The sequence below is a fragment of the Aquila chrysaetos genome, chromosome 5 (genome assembly GCF_900496995.4).
Source record: "Aquila chrysaetos chrysaetos chromosome 5, bAquChr1.4, whole genome shotgun sequence".
In the NCBI taxonomy this organism is placed as follows: Eukaryota; Metazoa; Chordata; class Aves; order Accipitriformes; family Accipitridae; genus Aquila; species Aquila chrysaetos.
Window position 1 is genome coordinate 1,299,074 of NC_044008.1, and position 18,981 is coordinate 1,318,054.

General features: G+C 59.7%; 2 protein-coding genes across 3 annotated transcripts; both read left to right on the forward strand.

The window, feature by feature from the left end:
- The first annotated feature begins 5,381 nt into the window (after positions 1 to 5,381).
- On the forward strand, positions 5,382 to 8,220 carry LOC115341526. Its single transcript, XM_030014722.2, has 5 exons — positions 5,382 to 5,438; positions 6,057 to 6,138; positions 6,624 to 7,004; positions 7,260 to 7,385; positions 8,024 to 8,220. The coding sequence occupies exons 2-5, from the start codon at positions 6,081 to 6,083 to the stop codon at positions 8,101 to 8,103; spliced, it is 645 nt and encodes a 214-aa protein (XP_029870582.1). The 5' UTR covers positions 5,382 to 5,438; positions 6,057 to 6,080; the 3' UTR covers positions 8,104 to 8,220.
- A 3,696-nt stretch (positions 8,221 to 11,916) lies between these two features.
- On the forward strand, positions 11,917 to 16,532 carry TSPAN33 (tetraspanin 33). 2 transcript variants are annotated; one of them, XM_030016279.1, is made up of 8 exons: positions 11,917 to 12,099; positions 13,365 to 13,422; positions 13,643 to 13,770; positions 13,884 to 13,958; positions 14,049 to 14,144; positions 14,596 to 14,724; positions 15,224 to 15,385; positions 15,632 to 16,532. In XM_030016279.1, the coding sequence occupies exons 1-8, from the start codon at positions 11,932 to 11,934 to the stop codon at positions 15,731 to 15,733; spliced, it is 918 nt and encodes a 305-aa protein (XP_029872139.1). In that variant the 5' UTR covers positions 11,917 to 11,931; the 3' UTR covers positions 15,734 to 16,532. The 2 variants fall into 2 exon arrangements, with proteins under 2 accessions (XP_029872139.1, XP_029872140.1); XM_030016280.2 differs by having other exon boundaries at positions 11,941 to 12,133.
- The last annotated feature ends 2,449 nt before the right edge of the window (positions 16,533 to 18,981 follow it).

Sequence of the window (18,981 nt, forward strand, 5' to 3'; positions counted from 1 at the left end):
TCAATGAGAAGGAGCTCCTACAAGTCCTGGGAACTTCAGGACTTGGAGAATCCTGGCAAGGCCAAATCCCAAGGTTCATTAGAATTGCCCACGTGCAGAAGTGCAGCTTCTGAGGACGGGGATGGACAGGTACTCGTGACAAGGCACCTCATTTCTGGATACACAATGTTTTACAACATCAGGCCATGGCCCAACAACACATGGAGACCCCTTCAGTCTACGTAGAGGACTCGCAGAAGGAGGATGATTGTGGCAACGAGCTCCCAGTAAAGCCCAATGAGCTTCCCTATGGTTTGGGTCAACCTTGGGGTGGCAATGTTCCCCATCGTGGTGGTCACCATGGGCTAAACCTCTACTGGGTCCTTCCCTGTTGGCTACCGGACTCATCGCTGGAGATGCACCCTTAAAATACGGACCCCGTTCCCCATCCTTGAAAGATGGGGAGAGTCTCCTCCTGCTCCCCAGGGAATCCCACAGCCCAGCGCAATCCAGAAGATGTTGATGCTCATGGCACACCGTGACTGTGTCAAGGAGGACACCCGGGACATGACGGCTTGGTCTGATGACGTGGGTTTAGGGCATGGATCAGGGATCCAGGTGGAACCACCCAGCAGATCCCTTGTCCAAAGGACCTTGAAAGCATTGATGTTGATCTCCCACACAACACACTCACCGACCCCACCTCCGATGGCGTGATGGTGGGCTGGCTACCTGCTCACCTAGGACAGCCTGAGGGGTGGTAGATACTTGTTGTCCTCATGGCAAGTAGATTTTATAAAATATATCCCAATAAATGGGAGTATATTTTAACCAGGCTAGAAATCAACAGTAGTTTAGGTGTGGCCTACCCATGCCCTCAAACTCATGTGAAACACGTCGTTTTGGGATTAGGACCATGGTTTGCACACCATCAGACCATGGATCACATTTCAAAAATAAAGATATACAGAGACGGGCTGAATCCAGAGGAATTTGGTGGATCTTCCACATCTCTCATCATCCCCAGCCCAATGGTTTTCCTGAATGCACTTCTTAAAACTCAACCACGACTTGGCACTAGGACCAATGAGTCCCAAACCTCAACCAGTCCCTCCCCGTATCACAGGTGGCAACATCACCTTGACGGTATGGTCGCTGCTTTAGGCAACCGGCAGACTATGACTGGTCTTCATCGTCTGATCTGGAAAGCTTTTGATGGCAACCATGACGTAACCTCAGCTTCAGGTGTAAATGATGATCATCAGTTGTCTGTTGGACGAACTGTCCAGGTTAACCATCTGCAATAAGTCTGTTCTCCTTCCAAATACCTCTTTGAAGCTCCACATGGAAGTGGGTCAACCATCAGGGAAACGAACCTCTCATTTCTGAGCAGTGGATAGCCAAACCGCCTGTTACTCAGGTTGTCTTCCCTGGATCCTTGGTTTGACCTTATTCCTCATCCCGATCACTTGTTTGGCAATTAGCCTGGATTCAAAACCAACGTGTGGGCAATGAGTACCAGATTAAGAAGGGTTTTGGGGGAAAACTCCTTAAATTTCCTTTCCCTCTCATAATCATTACGGTATGATTAGGTCGCATCTAGCAATGACAATAATGCTCATTCCCTTCTCCCAGGGCTGGGACGGCAATCGCATCGTTCAGTTTATGAACGTGATTTCTCCGGTGGGTAACGAATCAGGTTGTTGGGTTGCTTCACCCCTGTTAGATGCCGAATTTGGGTGGTCAGCAGAACCTGCCCCCAAAGCATCCTGGTATCCACCTCATTTGGGATAATTACTCCCCAGCACCCCAAATTATTGACTGCAGCCTTCCGAAGCATTACAACACCCCGAGGCACAAATTCAGCCTGGGCAGGGAAGAGGAGCCGTGGTAATTATATTCCACATTGCGATCACACCCATCTTAAACAGGACAAAGGAATACCAGCTCCTAATGATCCTGACCTGGACACCTACCTCATGGACGTCTAATAATTAATCCCTGATTACAAATGGTATTTTTTATAATCTGGAATTCTGGCAGCTGACACGTGTGTTAATAATATGAATTGGCAAAGATACCATAATTTAACCGGTCCCAATTTTCACCAGTTTACAGAGTAATGGTTGGCTGAGCACTAATGATGATTGGGACACACATGGCCCAGAAGACATACCTGGCTGTACAGATCACAATCCCTTTTGGTCAATCCAATTAAGTCTTTAATGGAATTCAGTTGCTCTTCCAACCCATGGTGCTCAGTTGGCCAACACCATGATGACCTTGGGCAAAGGTGGTGGCCCACCACCTGAAGACCCTGGTGGTGCTGGCTTGGTGGCACCAACGCCTACAAGATCCCATCCCCACAGTGGGCAGATGCCTGCACCATGGCACGTCTTGGTCCTTGTCTAAAAATATAATATTTAACTTCCAACACAACCGTCACCTTGTACATAATTAGCGCGTGGATGCTCCTCGTTGGTTTTCCACTAACGAATCTAAACAAATCAAATATGACATAAATGCCATTCAGCAGCACGGCCCCGGGAGACGTCCCTGCTCGGGGTCTGCCACTGACATCAGTGGGCAGACAGCCATGGTCTTGGCCACCAGACCTGGGAGCACGGGCACGGCATCGTTTAGTGACATCAGCTCTCCTAGCTGTTGGGGTGGTGGGTTTTGGGTCCTATCTTGTATCAAATCGCTGTGTGAATGGCTGTTAGAGTGGCGGGTGCGGTACCTTCACGTCTTAATTGATGAACCCTCCCAGGAGTCACAACAGCAGCCTTGGGCCCAATGTGGGTAGGTCTCCTCCACCTCACACATCAGGATGCCAGAGAGATGCCCCAGGGACATTGTGGTCCCACTCCCGGTGACCCCCAGGGACACTGTGGTCCCACTCCTGGTTACCCCCGAGTGGCCGTGGGCCAAGGGATGGAGCGTTGGAGCAGCCATAAAGGCGACCCATGGGAAAACACCGGCCGAGGAAGATTCCCACCGGCCTGGGGACCCGGCGCATCCTCAGCCAACACAACTGGGAGCCGGGGACATCCTTGACGAGTGCAGAGCAGAGACACCACGGTAACGAACCGACCGGCTGGGAGAGCAGAAGCCAGCAACTCAAAATGGTGGTGACACCTCAAAATTAAACATAGAGAGAGATGCGTCCATGTAAGTAAGTAATCATAAGTACCCTTGTTGCTTTACTGGTAGTAATTTGGAATAATCAGTAATATTGAATATATATTTGCTTTTCTGGTAGTAATTCTGTAGTAACTTGTAATACCTTCTTGCTTTACTCATCGCAAGTATGATAGTAATTTGTAGCGATCTGTAGTAAAGAAACTAGAGATGACTAATAGTAATCTATGTTATTACTAATAATCTGTATTGTTACTATTACTACCACTAATATTACTGCAGTAATTACTAATACTAATAGTATTTTATGCTACAGTGACAGTAGACAATAACAGTCACTAATAGGAAGAGTAATTTATAGCAATTTTAATGAAGAAATTCATGGAAACAAAGCCACCGAGTCCTCATGCCCGGTGGGATCCAGGGACCCGTGAGCCGAATCCTCTGCGACTTGGGGTGAGCGTGAGCCCCCCCAACCCCCCGCATTGGTGGGACACCCCTGACGGACACCTCCTGGGTGGGAGCGGTTGGCAGGACCCAGGAACCCCGGTGGGTGCAGGATGGAGGAACCCGGATCACCGAGTGACCTTCCAGGAGCTGATGTCCTACAGCCACCCATGGCTCTACACCAAAAAAGATACGAAACAACCCCCCAACTCGTTATCTACCCAAACCAAGCTTCTCTGCAGGAGCTTCCGTGCAGGAGGTCTGTCTCCTGGACAGACGGACCCTCGTGGGGACGCCTGGCCAACTTGGTGACATGGATCATCTTGGAAGTGACCCTTGGCCATCACCAACGTTTTGGGGTTGGTGCGGGTCATGCCCCGACACCTCACACCCCACGTCCAGGTATTTATATTTATTTATAGCTGTGCGCCGGTAAGAGTTCCTCAGTATACGCTTACGTCACTGGTGGGAATTCTGTAACGACTTGTAATGTTGATGTATTTGCTTTAGTCTTGGAGGTTTTATATATATATATATATATATATATATACACACACACATACACACATATAATTACCACTAGGAAAGTGTGTGTGTGTGTGTGTGTGTGTGTGTGTGTGTGTGTATATATATATGTACTTTCCTTGTGATAATTTTGTAGTGGCTTGTAGTAGATAGATACAGGTGGATATAATATTGTTCTATTCTATTCTAATTATATTATGCTATATTATATTATGCCATGTCATGTCATGTTATGTCATGTCATGTCTTGTCATATATTAATATTCCATATTTTGGATATAATATAAAATAGAAATATTATATATTTTGTATGTAATATAAAATACCTTACTATAGTATGTTTTTGTAAGTATTGTATATACTTATGTCACTAGCTGCAATTCTGTAATAACTTGTAATATAAAGGTATTTGCTTTGTTCTTGTAATAAATAGATAGACAGATACTTGCTTTCCTAGTGGTATCTTTGTAGCGACTTGTAGGAGAGAGAGAGGTAGTATTAATCTAATCTATTCTATTCTATTCTAATTCCATTATACTATATTATATTGTATTACATTATGTTATGCTATGATGTAATGTTATATTATATTATGTTGTTATCTGCTCCGTACATAAGCAGGCGGTATTCCGTACAGACCACAAGGCAGGTGACGACCGCACACCCCGCGTATCACCCACAACTCCAGAAACACTCCGTGGTTTGTGCCGACCCCCCCAGACCGACAACTCTTCCCCGTCTCTTGCAGACTTTGGCTTCCCCCCGCCTTGTCCCCCCCCCCCAGCACTCTCGCAGCCAGGCGTGACCCGGCGCTCTGGGCCGCCCAGGCCCCCCCGGCCCCCACCTCTGCACGGGTCACCCCGTGGCCCGACGGGGACACCCCCGTCCCCCCTGCGCCCCCTCGGTTTCTCTGACCGAGAGCCCTCGCTTTCCCCTGCCCCGAGACCCCACGCGTGGGCAGGAGTGGGGCCGTGGCGGCTGCACCCGTGGGTGGGCGGGGCGGGGCACAGCTGGATGGGGCGGGGCACAGCTGGGCGGGGCACGACTAGGTGAGTCACAGCTGGATGGGGCACAGCTGGGTTTGGCAGGAGCACAGCTGGATGGGGCACGACTAGGTGAGTCACAGCTGGGCGGGGCACAGCTGGGCGGGGACAGGCCCATCCCAGCCCCGCCCCCCCCCCCCGGGTGCAGCGGCCGCTCCGTCCGGTGCTTCCCAGCGCAGCGAGGGGCGGGGTCGGGGCGGGGTCGGGGCGGGGCCTGGGCGTGGTCGGGGCGGTGGCGGCGGGGCGGCTCCCGGGGGTCGGTGCGGCGCCGGCGGGCGGGCGGGCGGCAGCCGGGACGCCACGGTGAGGGGCGCGGGGCCGGGCGGGGGGTGTCGTCCCCCACATTCCCGGGTGGGAACGGGGACGGGGGGGGGGAGTGGGCTGCCGGGCCCCAGAGCATCCCGGGGGGGACGGGGGACCGGGGGCTGCTGCCCACCGCCCTGCCCTACACCCGCCCCAGCCCCCTGCCCTATAGATACCCCAGACCCCTGCCCTATAACCACCCTGGACCCTGCCCTATATCTGCCCCAGACCCTGCCCTATAGATACCCCAAACCCCTGCCCTATAGATACCCCAAACCCCTGCCCTATAACCACTCTGGACCCTGCCCTACAGCTGGACCCTGCCCACTCCCAGACTCTGCCCTATAGCTGCCCCAGACCCCGCCTTATAGATGCCCCAGGCCCTGCCCTATAACCACCCTGGACCCTGCCCTATATCTGCCCCAGACCCTGCCCTATAGGCACCCCTGCCCCTGCCTTCCCCAGCTGTGCCCTGCCTGCCCCTGCCCTGCCCACTGCTCCCTGCTCACCCCGGGTGGGCTGGATGTCCCCGGGGTCTCCTCCCTCACCATGGGGGGCTGGTTTCGGGGTGACCCACTGGTGTCGGTGACACGACTGTCTTCTCCGGGTGCTGCCCAGGTGGCGGGTCCGGATGCCGGCAGGATGGTGCTGGTCCCCGTCGCGGTGCTCTGGGCCCTGGCTCCCCTCCTCGCCTGGGCAGGTACCCACCGGCAGCGGTTTGGGGAGGGTCCAGGCAGAGCCCCCCCCCCCCCCCGGGGGACCCCCCCTCCGCACCCCCTTTCCTCCCCCGCAAGGGGACAACAGTGTGGGAGACCCCACAGGCGTGGGGCGAGGCCGGGCTGCAGGCAGGAGCTGCCTCCAGGCAGGGGCAGGCAGGGGGGGACGGTTCCCGGCATGGTGCTGGTGACTCACCGGGCGGCTGCTTGGCATCGCCTTGGCCTTGGCAGGAGCCACCGCTCAATCCCTGGTGCCACCAGCATCATCCTCACCAGTGTCGTCCCCCCCCATCCCCAATGCCCCTCCAGCACCTGGGATCCAACAGGGACCCCCACATCCCCCTGTCCCAGGGGTTGTCCAGCTCCATGTCCCCACCGTGTCCCCATCCCGGGGCTCCTGGGGGAATTGGAGGGGCCAGCGCGGGAAGGGTGACCCCACTGTGTCGTGTGTGTCCCCCACCTCCCGCAGACCAGCCCCCCGTCACCGTCACGGCATCCGTCGGCGAGGACGCCTGCCTGCCCTGCGGCACCCAGCCCTGGGGACACCTGCGTGGGGTCACCCTCACCTGCGCCCAGCAGGCTGGCACCCACCGCCCCGTCCCCGTCCTCAGCCACCGCCTGGGCTGGCACCCACCGCCGGAGCAGGGCTGGCACCCGCCGGAGGAGCCCAACAGCCGGTTTAGGGGCAGAGTCGCCTTCTGTGCCATGGGGCCGGGGGACGCCGGCGTGTCCCTGCTGCTGAGGAACATCAGCGATCCCGATTTTGGGAATTATTCCTGCTACGTGGCTGGTGACACCGCCACCGCCCCGCAGCTCCTTTGCAGCCTGGTGCTGCAGCCCGCCGTGGCAGGTGAGCGGGGTCGTGCCGGGGGGACGGGTGGTGGGTGGGTGGGTGGGTGACACCACCCAGTGTGGGGTCCCCCCCATTCCATCACCTACTCCATCACCAGGACCAGCCCCTCTCCCCATCTGGGTGGTGCCTGGTGCCCCTTGCTCTGCACCCCCTGGCATTTTTGGGGGTTCCCCCCAGCGTGGGGCATGGGGCAGGAAGCGTCATTGGGAGGGAGTCCGGCTCCTGTTCCCACATCTCCGTGTCGCTCCGCAGAGGTCCCGAAAAATGCCGAGCCGGATATGATCATGATGGTGTGCATCCTCACCGCCGCCTTCGCCGTGGTGGCCATCGGGGTCCTGGTCTGCTGCTACTGCGGGAGGCGGTGCTGCAGGGGCCGAGGTGGGTGCTGCGGGACGGGGGGGTCCATCCGGTGACCGACCCCCCCTAATTCGGCTGGGAACAGCGGCTTCTGGTTGGGGACGGGTTTTCTGGTCTGCTCCTGGCTCCTCTGTGAAACTGGAGTTGGGATGGTGATGGGGATGGGAATGAGGATGGGATGAGGATGAAGATGGGGATGAGGATGGGAACGGGATAAGGATGGGAATGGGATGAGGATGATGATGAGGATGAAGATGGGGATGGGATGAAGATGAAGATGGGGATGAGGATGGGAACGGGATGAGGATGAGATGAGCATGAAGATGGGGATGGGATGGGGACAGAGATGGGAATGGGATGAGGATGGGAATGGGATGAGGATGGGGACAGGGACAAGGATGGAGATGGGGATGAGGATGGGGGCGGGGATGGTGATTGAGATGGGGCTGAGGATGGTGACTGGGATGAGGATGGGGACAGGTAAGAGGATGAGGATGGGATGAGGATGGGGACAGGGATGGGAGCAGCTCTGTGTGGGGACATCAGGGTGCTGCTTCTTGCCCTGTGGGGCGCAGCCGGGCTGGGGTGCCCGTGGGTGGCACAGGGGGGTCCCGCAGCCCCGGCTCACTGTCACCCATCACCCTCGGTGCGGGGTCCAGCCCAGGAGGCCGGAGCTGCAGCTGGAGGAGGAGGAGGAACAACGGTGGCCTTGGGTGACCTGAAGGGTCTCAGTGCCTGAGGGCACCCACAGCCCCACGGAGGATCTGTGCGTGACCCCGGTGCAGGATGTGGCCCTGGTTCCACCGAACGGGGGGGTCTGGGGGGGCCGGGACTCGGGCGATGATCCCGGGACGGGGGTGCAGGCAAAGGGGGGGGGGCAAGGACCTGGGGGTGGGCAGGAGGGGTGCTGGGGGGGGCGGCAGGGTGGGTGCACAGTGGCTTGGTGCCAGGGGCTCTGCTAGGGCCCCAAGGGATGGGCGGAGGGCTGTGGGGGGCTCCCGGTTCCCCCACCCATTGGGGGACAACCGACCTCCACGGTTCCGCAAGCGGGGGGGGGGGGCGGGTGAACCCACCCCAGGCACCCTCAGTCCCCAAATAAAGCGTGCTGCTCCGGAGCGGAGGGTGGCCCCCCTCCTTCCCGGTGCGCCCCGCCTGGGGATGGCGGGGGGGGGCTTGGGAATGGGGGGGTCCCCGTGCAGGGATGGGGTATGGGGGTCCCGGGGGGGGTGGTGGCTTGGGGATGGGGGTCCCGGGTTGGGGGGGGTCCCCGTGCCCGCCGAAGCCCCGCGCTGGCTGCACGGCGCTGCAGAAGGCTGGGAGGGGTGGCCCCGCCCACAGACACGCCCCCACCCCCACGCTCCGCCTACAGACACGCTCCTCCTCTACCCCGCCTGTGGACACGCCCCGTGGACACGCCCCATCGCTTCTGGCCCCGCCCCCTGCCCGCGTCCCGCAGCGTGGAGCGGCCGGCGCGGTGTTGGGGGGGGGGGGGGGGTGTGTTTGTCCCCGTCCGTGTCCCCGTCCCGTCCGTGTCCCCGTCCCTGTCCCTGTCCCATTCCCACCCCAGCCGCTCCCCGCCCCACGCCCGCCCAGCTCCCCGGTGTCCCCGTCACAGGGGGGGCTCCCCCCGTCCCCTCGGGACCCCCCCCGCAGCATCGCCAGCCCCTGCGAGTCCTCGGGGCTCCCACGGCCGCTGACCCTCCTCCTCCTCCTCCTCCTCCTTCTTCATCTTCCTCCTCCCACGTCCGCCCGCAGCGACTGCCCGAGCGGCACCGGCGGGTCTGCCATCCAGGGTGGCACCGTCCCCGTCACCCGCAGGGACCCCCCAGCCCGGGACACGCGTGGGGTGGAGACACCAGCAGCCGGGACAGAGCCAGGTGCTGATGGGGACGGTGGGATCCCCGAGGACATCCCTGCACGGCGGTGGTACCGCTTACCGGGGGAGGGGGGGGCTGCTGGGGAGGGAGGGGTGCCCCCCCAGCTGTGTGGTGACGTGCGTGTCACCCCACTCCTGTCCCACAACCCGTGGGTTCCTCGGCCAGAGACTGCTGGTGGCACCTAGGACGGGAACAGCAGAGTGGCATTACGGGGTTCCTTGTCCCCAAACACCCTGTCGCCCACCCGGCTGTGGGATTTGGGGACCCTGGGGTGCAGCAGGAGGGAGCTCCCACATCAATGTCCCTTTCCCGGGGGGCTGCCGAGCCGTGGGAACCAGGGTCGGGGTCCCCCCGGCAGGGCTACACTGTGGGCAGGGGGACGGGGGGGTGAGCAGGCAGGGAGGGGGGTGGGACACAGCCACCGCAGGCAGGGGATGGGCAGAGGCAACGGGGTCTGCCCTGGGGACCCCCGGGTCTCGGGGATGGTGGCATGACCCTCGATGGAGGAAGATGTGGTTGGGGGCCACCTCAACCATCGGGTCATGTCAACGGGGAGACATCCATGGGGACACGTCCATGGGGACACGTCAATGGGGAGACATCCATGGGGCCACGTCCATGGGGCCAGGCCCTGGGGACCTGCCCGGTGCCATTGCAGAGCCATTTGCTGCCATCGTCACGGGATCTGGGGAGGATGGCACTGGTGGGAAGGAGACAAATGTCACCATCACCAGGGAGGGCGAGTGGTCCGGTGGTGAGATCTCCCATGGGTCCCTGTTAGGGCCCCCAACCCCTCAATGCTGGTTCTTGTGTGGATCTGATGGGTGGATGTAGAGATCTGATGGGTGAACACATAGATCCGGTGGGTGAACATATAGATCTGATGGGTGGATGCATATATATATGATGGGCAGATGTAAAACTGATAGGTAGACATGTAGATCTGATGGGTGGGCATACAGATTTGATGGGCGGACACGTACATCTGATGGGTGGACATGTACATCTGATGGATGGGTGCATATAATATGGTGGGTAGCTGTGCAAATCTGATGAGTGGATGTACAGATCTGATGGCTAGACATGTAGATCTGTTGGGTGGATGTACAGTTCTGATGGGTGGACACGTAGATCTGATGGGAGACACACAGATCTGATGGGTGGACGTACAGGTCTGACAGATGGACGTGTAGATCTGACGGGAGGATGGTGCACCCATGGGCCAACGTGGGCACCTTCATCTTCATCGCTGGGGCAGAAGCACTTCTGGGGGGACCAGGGAGCGTTCAACCCCACCAAGACTTTGTGGGTTGCCTGAGGGGGCTCTCCAGAGACCCACGGGCATCAACCGCGGCATTTTCGGGGCCACGGGGTCTTTTTCCAGCAGCACCAAAGCAAACGCCTCCTCGGGTGCAGCAGCCGGGGCCGGCTGGTGGCTCCTGGGTGACACGGGCTGGGTGCCATCGTGGCGGTGGCACTTTGGTGACCCTAGAAGCAAGAAGGGGATTTTGGGTTTCAGTTCCTCTGCCCGAAGCTCTTGGGTGCCTCCAGGAAGGGCTGTGCTGGCGCCAGCAGCTGCTCCCCGGGGCTTTCCAGCCTTGATGAACCCTGGCATAGAAGATAAATAATAATAATATAATAATAAATTTAATAAATATAACAATAACAGGGGGGTGTGGTGCTCCCCCCAAGCAAAGGGTACCTGTCCCCGCACTGGCACAGCCATGCCACAGTGATGGGACAAGGCGACAGCTCTTGCCTCTGCCCACACCAGCCATGAAAACTGAAAGCATGATGCAAAAAAAAAGGTGCAAAAATTCAGCAAAAAATGGGATTTGAGGCTTGGATCCGGGTCAGGAAGGGATCTGCTGCTTCCTCGCATCCCAGGCTGAGCCTGTAATAAACGTAAACGAGGTGAGCAAACAGAGCGTGGAGGGGATGGAGCGGAGTGTTGTGATGGAGGAAGGATCCATCCTCTTCATCCTCCTCCTCCTCCCCACCAGACACCCCAAAATAAAGGGAAACATGAAGAAATGCACCAAAGCTTCCCATTTTTTTATGTAGCTCATGGATTTTAGCAGCAGAGAGGGGAATTGCCAGGGTTTGGGCTCCTGCTTCCCCGTGTTGGTGAGGTCGCTGGGGACGGACCGTAGGCGGTGCCAGTTTTGGGGTGATTTCTGCAAACTGGGGGTCAGAGATTCAGCCACACCCTTTCAAGGAAACCCCGAATCTCCCCAGCTGAGCACATTTCAGGGACGAGGGCTCTCCCGTGTCCCTGCCGTCCCCGCGATGGCCCCAGCTGTCCCTTCGTGTCCCTCCTGAGGGCTGTCACCAAAGGCAAAAGTCAATTATAAATTATAATTATAAAATGCAACACACCCACCCACCCACGTGCCGCCGGGCTGGGGGTCTTTGGGGGAGGAACAGCACCATTCGGGCAGTTTTGGGGAAGGCGAGGCCGCGGGGTCAGCCAGGAGGGATTCGGGACCGATCCTGGCTCATCACGTGATTTAAAACCAGGGTGCGCTGGCCCTTTAAGGAGGAGGGGCGCTGGTCCTTTAAGCCCGGGGCGGGGGGGGGGCGCGAACAGGTGCGGCGACGGCACACTGCGCTCGGGAGGGAGTAAAAGGGGGGCGGTTGAGCGACGGGGCGAGCCGCCAATAGGAAGGCAGAATGAGCTAGACGGGCCAATGAACGGGCGGCTAACGGAGGGGGCGGGCCGCTGCCCGGCTCGGCGGCGGTCGCGGCGGCTCGACCCGCTCCGCTCCGGCCCGGTCAGGCTCGGCCATGGCGAGGCGGGCGGCGGGAGGCGCCGGTCCCCGCGGGGACGATTTCTCCTTCGTCAGCCCGGTGGTGAAGTACGTGCTCTTCTTCTTCAACATGCTCTTCTGGGTAAGTGCCGGCGGGGCGGGACCCCCCCCCCCCAAATCCCCGGGCACCCATCGGTACCCTCCCACCCGGGGGTCTCACCGGCGACCCCCGGGACTGTCCCGGTCCCTGGACCCCACTGGGACACCCCCCCCCCATCCCCGGGGGTCTCAGCGGGGACCCCAGAATCCTAGGATCGCCCCCCCCCCATCCCCGGGGGGTCTTCGGGACCGCCCTCTCCATCCCTGGGACCCCCCCGGGACGCCCCCATATCGCTGCGGGAGTGGGGAGTGGGGTCCCCCATCCCTGGAGACTTTTAGGGGTGCCCCCCACGGTGGTTGCCCCCTCCTCCCCCCAGACCTGTTGCTTTCCCCGCCCCCACCCTTTGGGGTGCCACAGCCCTTTGGGGGTGTCACCCCCCCCCCAGGCAGGGACACAGGCGGGGGGGGATCACCCACCCAGGTGCCATCGCCACCAAAACGCCGGCTTTTGGGCCCGATCCTGGCCCCGCGCAGGCGACAGCCCCCCCCGAGAGCGGTGATTGGGGAGGGGGGGGGGTGCGGACGGACCCCCCCGTCTTGTCCCCAGCCCACCCCCAGGGACGCCCCGGGCGTGGGAGCCACACCGCTATCCGTGTTTTGGGGTGTTTTGGGGTTTTTTTTTGTTAATGGTTTTGGAGGGATTTTTTTATGTTTGGGGTTTTTTTGGGGGGGGGGGGTTGGGGCAGAGTTTAAAAAATGGTTTTGGTTTTTTTTAAAATTTTTTTTTTTTAATTTGGGGGATTTTTTAAATGTTTTGGGGCTTTTTGTTATGTTTTGGGTTTTTTTTTTTTGGGGGGGTTTTTATATTTTGCATGGGGTTTTTTTTTTGGAGGGTTGGGATTTTTTTGGAGGGCTGTTTCCATGTTTGAAATCACATCTTTTTTTGAGGAAGTTTCTCGCTTTCGACAAACTCCGTCCCCGGGTCCAGCCACCCACAGCGGGGAAGGGCTGGTGGGGACGGAGGTGACCTCCCGTGTGCCGGGGCCGCTGGCGGTGGGCTCTGTCCCACCCGTGACGCCGGAACGCCGCGAGCCGGGTCCGTACGGGGGTGTGAGCGGGCGTGTGACAAGGGGAAACTGAGGCAGAGGGTCCGGTTCTGGTGCCCTGTCTGCAGCCCCGACCCCATGGGGGCTGCAGCCAGGACCCCTGGTATAGGAAGGTGCTGGTGCCTGGGGTGGGGGGGCTCACAAACTGCCCCCCCCCATCCTCTACAGATGATCTCGATGGTGATGGTGGCGGTGGGGGTCTACGCCCGGTTGCTGAAGCACGCAGGTGAGGTTTGGGGGGCTCGGGGTGGGGGGCAGCGAGGATCCCTGGTGCCCCTGCCCCCGCCCGGCCGAGGGAGAGCGGGGCCGATCCTGAGCCGGCACCGCGGTGGGGATGCCCGTCTGCCGGCGAGGGGGTGACGGCGGGGGCCCCCCTGTCCGCGGGGGAGCGGGATGCGGGATCCCGGGGGATCTGGGGGGCTGCCGGTGACGGCTCGCCGCGGCAGAGGCGGCGATGGCCTGCCTGGCGGTGGACCCCACCATCCTGCTCGTCGTGGTCGGCGTCCTCACCTTCCTCATCACCTTCTGCGGCTGCGTCGGTTCCTTGCGGGAGAACATCTGCCTGCTGCAGGCGGTGAGTCCCCGGGGACGGCGGGTCCCTCCCGCGGTGTCCCCCCACCCCGCCGCGGCATCCTCGGCGTCTCTTCCGTGGGCCCCCCCACGCCATCACACTCCTCTCGCCTGCAGTTCTCCGTCTGCCTGACCGTCGTCTTCCTCCTGCAGCTGGCGGCTGGCGTGCTGGGCTTCGTCTTCTCCGATAAGGTACCGCCGGGGCGGGGGGTTGGGGGGCTGGATGACCCCGAGCCTGTCCCGTTTGGGTGATGATCTTGCTGATGTCCTCCTCCTCCGCAGGCGCGCGGGAAGGTCAGCGAGATCATCAACGGTGCCATCGTGCATTACCGGGATGACCTGGACCTGCAGAACCTCATCGACTTCGGGCAGAAGGAGGTGCGAGGGGGGGGGCGCGATCGCCCTTCCACGGACGAGGACGTGTCCCCGCTCGTGGGTCAGGCTCGGGGGTCTTGGCTCTTGCCTTCAATCCATGGGATCTCCTGGGTTGAGGACGTTGGGGGACTCCTCCGGGAGGGTTTGGTGTTTGTGGTGAAGCCCTGGTGGGGGAGAGCTGGATGAAAGGGGGCGGGGGGGCACAGACACCCCCTCAGAGTGTCTCTGTTGGAGCCTGTGTTTATGTAGGGCCTATTAAAACCAGGAGCAGTCCCTAAAGACAGCGGCGATGGGGCGAGCTGGACGTAGGTGGGCTTGCGAGGGCCATCACTCGCTGCCCGTGAAGCCCGCCGTCCTGCGCCCTGTTGTCCCACTGTTCCTGTCGTGTGTCCCCCCCCAACCTGGGGGGGCCGGGGTCCCCTTCCCGCTGAGCACCCTGTGCCCTTCCCCGCAGTTCAGCTGCTGCGGGGGCGTCTCCTACAAGGACTGGTCCCAGAACATGTACTTCAACTGCACCGCCACCAACCCCAGCCGGGAACGGTGCTCCGTCCCTTTCTCCTGCTGCCTGCGGGACGCCGATGAGGTGAGGACGGCGTTATCGGGGGGACCCCTGGTGTCCTCGGGGGAACCCCGCTTTGCATCTCTCCTCCCATCCCTCGGGGATGTGATGAGCCTGGAGACCCCTCCCCAGGAGAGGGAACCCACCACCGGCAATGTCTGGGAGCCCATACTGCCCTCCGGGTTTGGGGACCCCCGGCTGGGGATGTTGCAGTGGGGTTGGGGTAAAGCCCTGCTTCGGGGGGGGGGAGGCTTTTTGCAGGCAGGCAGGGACCCTGCCAACCCTGCCACCCCCAGGTATTGTCCCTTTTTGGGGGCTGGGGGTGCTTAGGGAACCCAGTGGTGGAGGGATGGGGCTGGGGGACGCCAAGGGCAGGCTGGGCCCAGAGGAGAGGGACACCCCGACTGGCACCGAGGCGAGGGCAGAGTTCCCGGTTGCCCCCACGGCTGCCCCCCCAAGAGGCAGGGACACCCTCCAGCCCGGTGCGTTTTGTCCCCAACCCCTCTGTGTCCCCCCCTCGCAGGCCGTCATCAACACCATGTGCGGGCAGGGGATGCAGGCCATGAGTTACCTGGAGGCCAGCGCCTTCATCTACACCAACGGCTGCATCGACAAGCTGGTCAACTGGATCCACAGCAACCTCTTCCTGCTGGGGGGCATCGCCCTGGGGCTGGCCGTCCCCCAGGTACCGGGGTGGGGGGGACTGGTGGGATGAAGGGATCGTCCTGCAGCTCCGCTTTGCTCTCCGTGTCGTTTGGGAGTCGCCTTAACGATGCGTCTAATTGCAACTCCGGGGCAGTCGGGGCAGGATTTGGGGTGTGGGGTGAGTGGTGCAAACGTCAGGCACGTCCTCGCCTGGAGCTGGGTAACCCGCTCGTAGGACAGTGGGCTGACGCTGCCTGGCATCCCTCTTCCTCTTCCTCTCCTGCAGCTGGTGGGCATCTTGCTGGCTCAGATCCTCATCAACCAGATCAGAGACCAGATCAAACTGCAGCTCTACAACCAGCAGCACCGGGCAGACCCCTGGTACTGACCCTTGGCGCATCGCGGCGGAACCGGCATCCGTCCCCGTGGTGCAGCGGTGGCTTGGGGAGCCGGGACCTCAACGGTGATTTTCCAAACCCTGGATCCGTAAGAAGAGCTGAAGGGGCTTTGCTGGAGAAGAGGGAGGTTGGCCACTGTGCTGCAGAGAGGGACGCGCAGGGACGCTGGGGAGTCCGCGGCTTTGGCAGCTGGCGCGAAAGCGGGTGCCGGGTTTGCCGGGATGTGCCATGCTGCTGCGCCCTGTTTGGGGGACTGAACCAGCCCTGGTGAGCTGCTGTCTGTCTGTCTGTCCTGGGGGACCGAGAGCTGGCGCGCAGTTTGTGCGTGAAGCCGGTTTGCGCTCAGACGTGCTTCCCATCTCTCGTGCTGGAGATGGGTGTCTGTCTGTCTGTCCTCTCCTAATCCGCACACCGAGCTGTCTTCACCCAAGGCAAGGCTGGCTCTGGACATGGGGAGGTTCTCCCTGTCGATGGGTGTTGGGGAGCCCATCGGCTCCATCTTGGTGCCCCGTGGGGACAGCCAAGGGCTTCACTTGCCAGCCGGGAGCAGGAGCCAGCACCTGTGTGTCCACCCTGGAAGAAGAAGGAACAGGAGGACCCATGAGTGCTTTGTTAGCCGAGGGTGGGGGGTCCCATCTCTGCCCCGGGGGGCTTGAACCTCTCTACGGGGTGCTGAGCCCCGTGCGGAGGCGGGGACAGGCACAGTCCTGTGTCCCCTTTTGAGGGGTCAGTGCCGGGCCATGATGTTTCCCTTTGCTTTTGTGGAGAATAAAGAGAGAAAAGGCCGGACCCTGCAATCTGCCGTGCCACGTGGGGGGCTGCTTGATCACCAAGGGGGGGACAACCCCGCAGGGGGACGACAGCATGGCTGTGGGGGATGGCTGGATGGGGACGGGGTTGAGGCCAGCCCCTTGCCGTGCAGTGCTCCTGTCTTCTCAACAGTCTTATGCGGGTGGGGGTCGGCTGCGAGGCCCCAAAACAGGGGGGAGAAGGGGGTGAGGGCTGGCACAGCCAGCTAGTAGACAGCAGAGAACCTCCCCCCCCCCAGCAAGGAAAGCTTGGAGAGGTGCTTGCTGCCCTGCTCCGGGGGCGGGGGGGAGGCTGACGGGCTAAATTCCCACCTATTCTGCCCCAGGGAAGAGCCTGCAAAATGTTGGGGTGCTGTGAGCTGGGGGGGGGGGTTGCTGCTGCCCCCCCAGCATCACAGGCCCTGGCCTCGTTGCTGCTTTTCGGAGCTGTCGCAAACCGTGGGTGGAGTTTTTTTGGTTTGGTGTGGGTTTTTTTTGTTTTTTTTTGTTTTTTTTATAATTTTTTTTCTTCTCCTCGGGCTGGGTGGTCCCCCCGCGCCGCCCCGCCGCAGAGGGAGTCGGGATGCGGCCCAGCGCCCGGCCCTTTGTGTGCGGCCGGGAGGCACCGAGGCAGGCCGGGGCTCGGCCCCGCCAGCGGGTCTGTGCCCCTCTGCCACCTCCCTGCGCTGATTTTGTGTCGTCCCCCCCTCCGTGACTTTTGGCCAGGGTGGCAGAGGGCTCTCGGGGACCGAGGTGGCTGTACTGGCCCCATCCTGCCCCAGCGTCAGCCAAGGACCAGCTCCTGGCTGCCCCCGCTCCCCTCCGGCATCCCCCAGCCGAGTGCTCTAGGAAAACTACCCCAAAACTGTCCCCCCTGTACCCCAAAGAGTGACGTTCCTCACAAAAAAAAAAGAGATTTCTCACACCAAAAGAGCAACTTCTGAAAAAGTTGTCGTCGTTCCCCCCCCCCAAGCAACTTGTCTCCCCCAAAAAGCAGTTTCTCTTCCCCCAAAAAGCCACCTCACCCCCCTGCCAAAATGTGGCTTGTGACCCAAAAGAGATCACTTCCCTGAAGAATACCTCCCCCCCCAAGTTAGTTTTCTCCCCAAAACTTCTCCTCCAAAGAGCTACTTCTTCCCCAAAAAACAAGTTCTCTCCAAACAGTAGCTGCTCTCTGAAAGAGTGGCTTCTTCCCCCCCCCCGCAAACTGACTTTTGTCCCCCAAAAGTGACTTTCCCATCAAGTGGCATTTTCGCCCCAGAAGGGACTTTTGTCCCCAAAAAGCAACTTTTCTCCCCCCAGAAGTGGCTTTTGTGGCCCCAAAGTGGCTTTTCCTCCCTCAAAAGTAACTTTCCCCTCAAAAAAGTGACTTTTCTCCCTAAAAAGCAACTTTTCTCCCCCCTAAAAGGGACTCTTGTCCCAAAAAGTGACTTCTTTTCCCCTACAAGTAACTTTCCCCGCAAAAAAGTGACCTTTATCCCCACGAAGAAACTTTTCTCTCCCAATAAAGTGCCTTTTGTCCTCCCAAACTTTTCTGCCCCCCAAACCCAGCTTTTCTCCCCCCAAAAGTGGCTTCTCTTCCCCAAAGGCAACTTTTCTCCTCAAAAAAGTGACATTTCCTCCCCCAAACGTACTCCCCCCCAAAGTGACTTTTTGCCTAAATAGAAACTTCTCTCTCCCAATAGAGGGCCTTTTGTCCCCCAGAAGCAACTCTTGTCCCCCCAGAGTGTCTTTTCTCCCCCAAAAAGTGGCTTCTCTTTCCCAAAGGCAACTTTTCTCCTCCGAAAAGCGACTTTGCCTTCCCCAAAAGTAACTTCCCACCTGAAAAAAAGTGACTCCCCGCCCCCCAATCCAACTTTCCTCCTCTAAAAATGACTTATCTCCCTAAACCGCCACTTTTCTCCTCCAAAAAAAGTGACTTCTCTGCCCCAAAAGCAACTTTGCCCCCCCAGAGTAACTTTTTGCTCCCCCAAACAACTTTCACCCTCCCCAAACCCGACCTCTCTCCCTCAAAAAGCGACTTCCCCCCCTCAACCCCGACTCCCCCCCCTCCCAAATCCCTCTCCTCCCTCCCCACCAAATCCCAACTCCTCTCTGAAAAAACCCAAACTTTCTCCTCCAAAAACGCGACTCCTCCCCCTTCCAAAGCAACATCCTCCCCTCCCCAAAGCCACTTCTCCCTCCCTAAAACCAACTTTCCCCTCACAAAACCCAAAATTCCCCCCCCCCTCCCTCCAGCAGCCCCCCCCCATGGGAGATCAACCCTTTTCCCTCCTCAAACCCCCACTTCCCTCCTCAAAAACTCGTCCCCTCCCTGCCCGCTCCAAAAAACAGCCACTTTTTCCTCACAAAAAAGCCACTTTTCCCCTCTAAAGCGGGCTGCCCCCGCCCTTCTCCTCCGGCCGCGCCGCCTCTCCTCAGCCCGCCCCGGCGGGGGGCGCGGGGCCGTG

Coding starts and splice junctions, on each gene's coding strand:
- LOC115341526 (XM_030014722.2), top strand. CDS start 6,081: ATGGTGCTGGTCCCCGTCGCGGTGCTCTGGGCCCTGGCTCCCCTCCTC. Junction 6,139..6,623: donor TCCCCTCCTCGCCTGGGCAG/GTACCCACCGGC, acceptor CACCTCCCGCAG/ACCAGCCCCCCGTCACCGTC. Junction 7,005..7,259: donor GCTGCAGCCCGCCGTGGCAG/GTGAGCGGGGTC, acceptor GTCGCTCCGCAG/AGGTCCCGAAAAATGCCGAG.
- TSPAN33 (XM_030016279.1), top strand. CDS start 11,932: ATGAACGGGCGGCTAACGGAGGGGGCGGGCCGCTGCCCGGCTCGGCGG. Junction 13,771..13,883: donor ACATCTGCCTGCTGCAGGCG/GTGAGTCCCCGG, acceptor TCTCGCCTGCAG/TTCTCCGTCTGCCTGACCGT. Junction 15,386..15,631: donor TGGGGCTGGCCGTCCCCCAG/GTACCGGGGTGG, acceptor CCTCTCCTGCAG/CTGGTGGGCATCTTGCTGGC.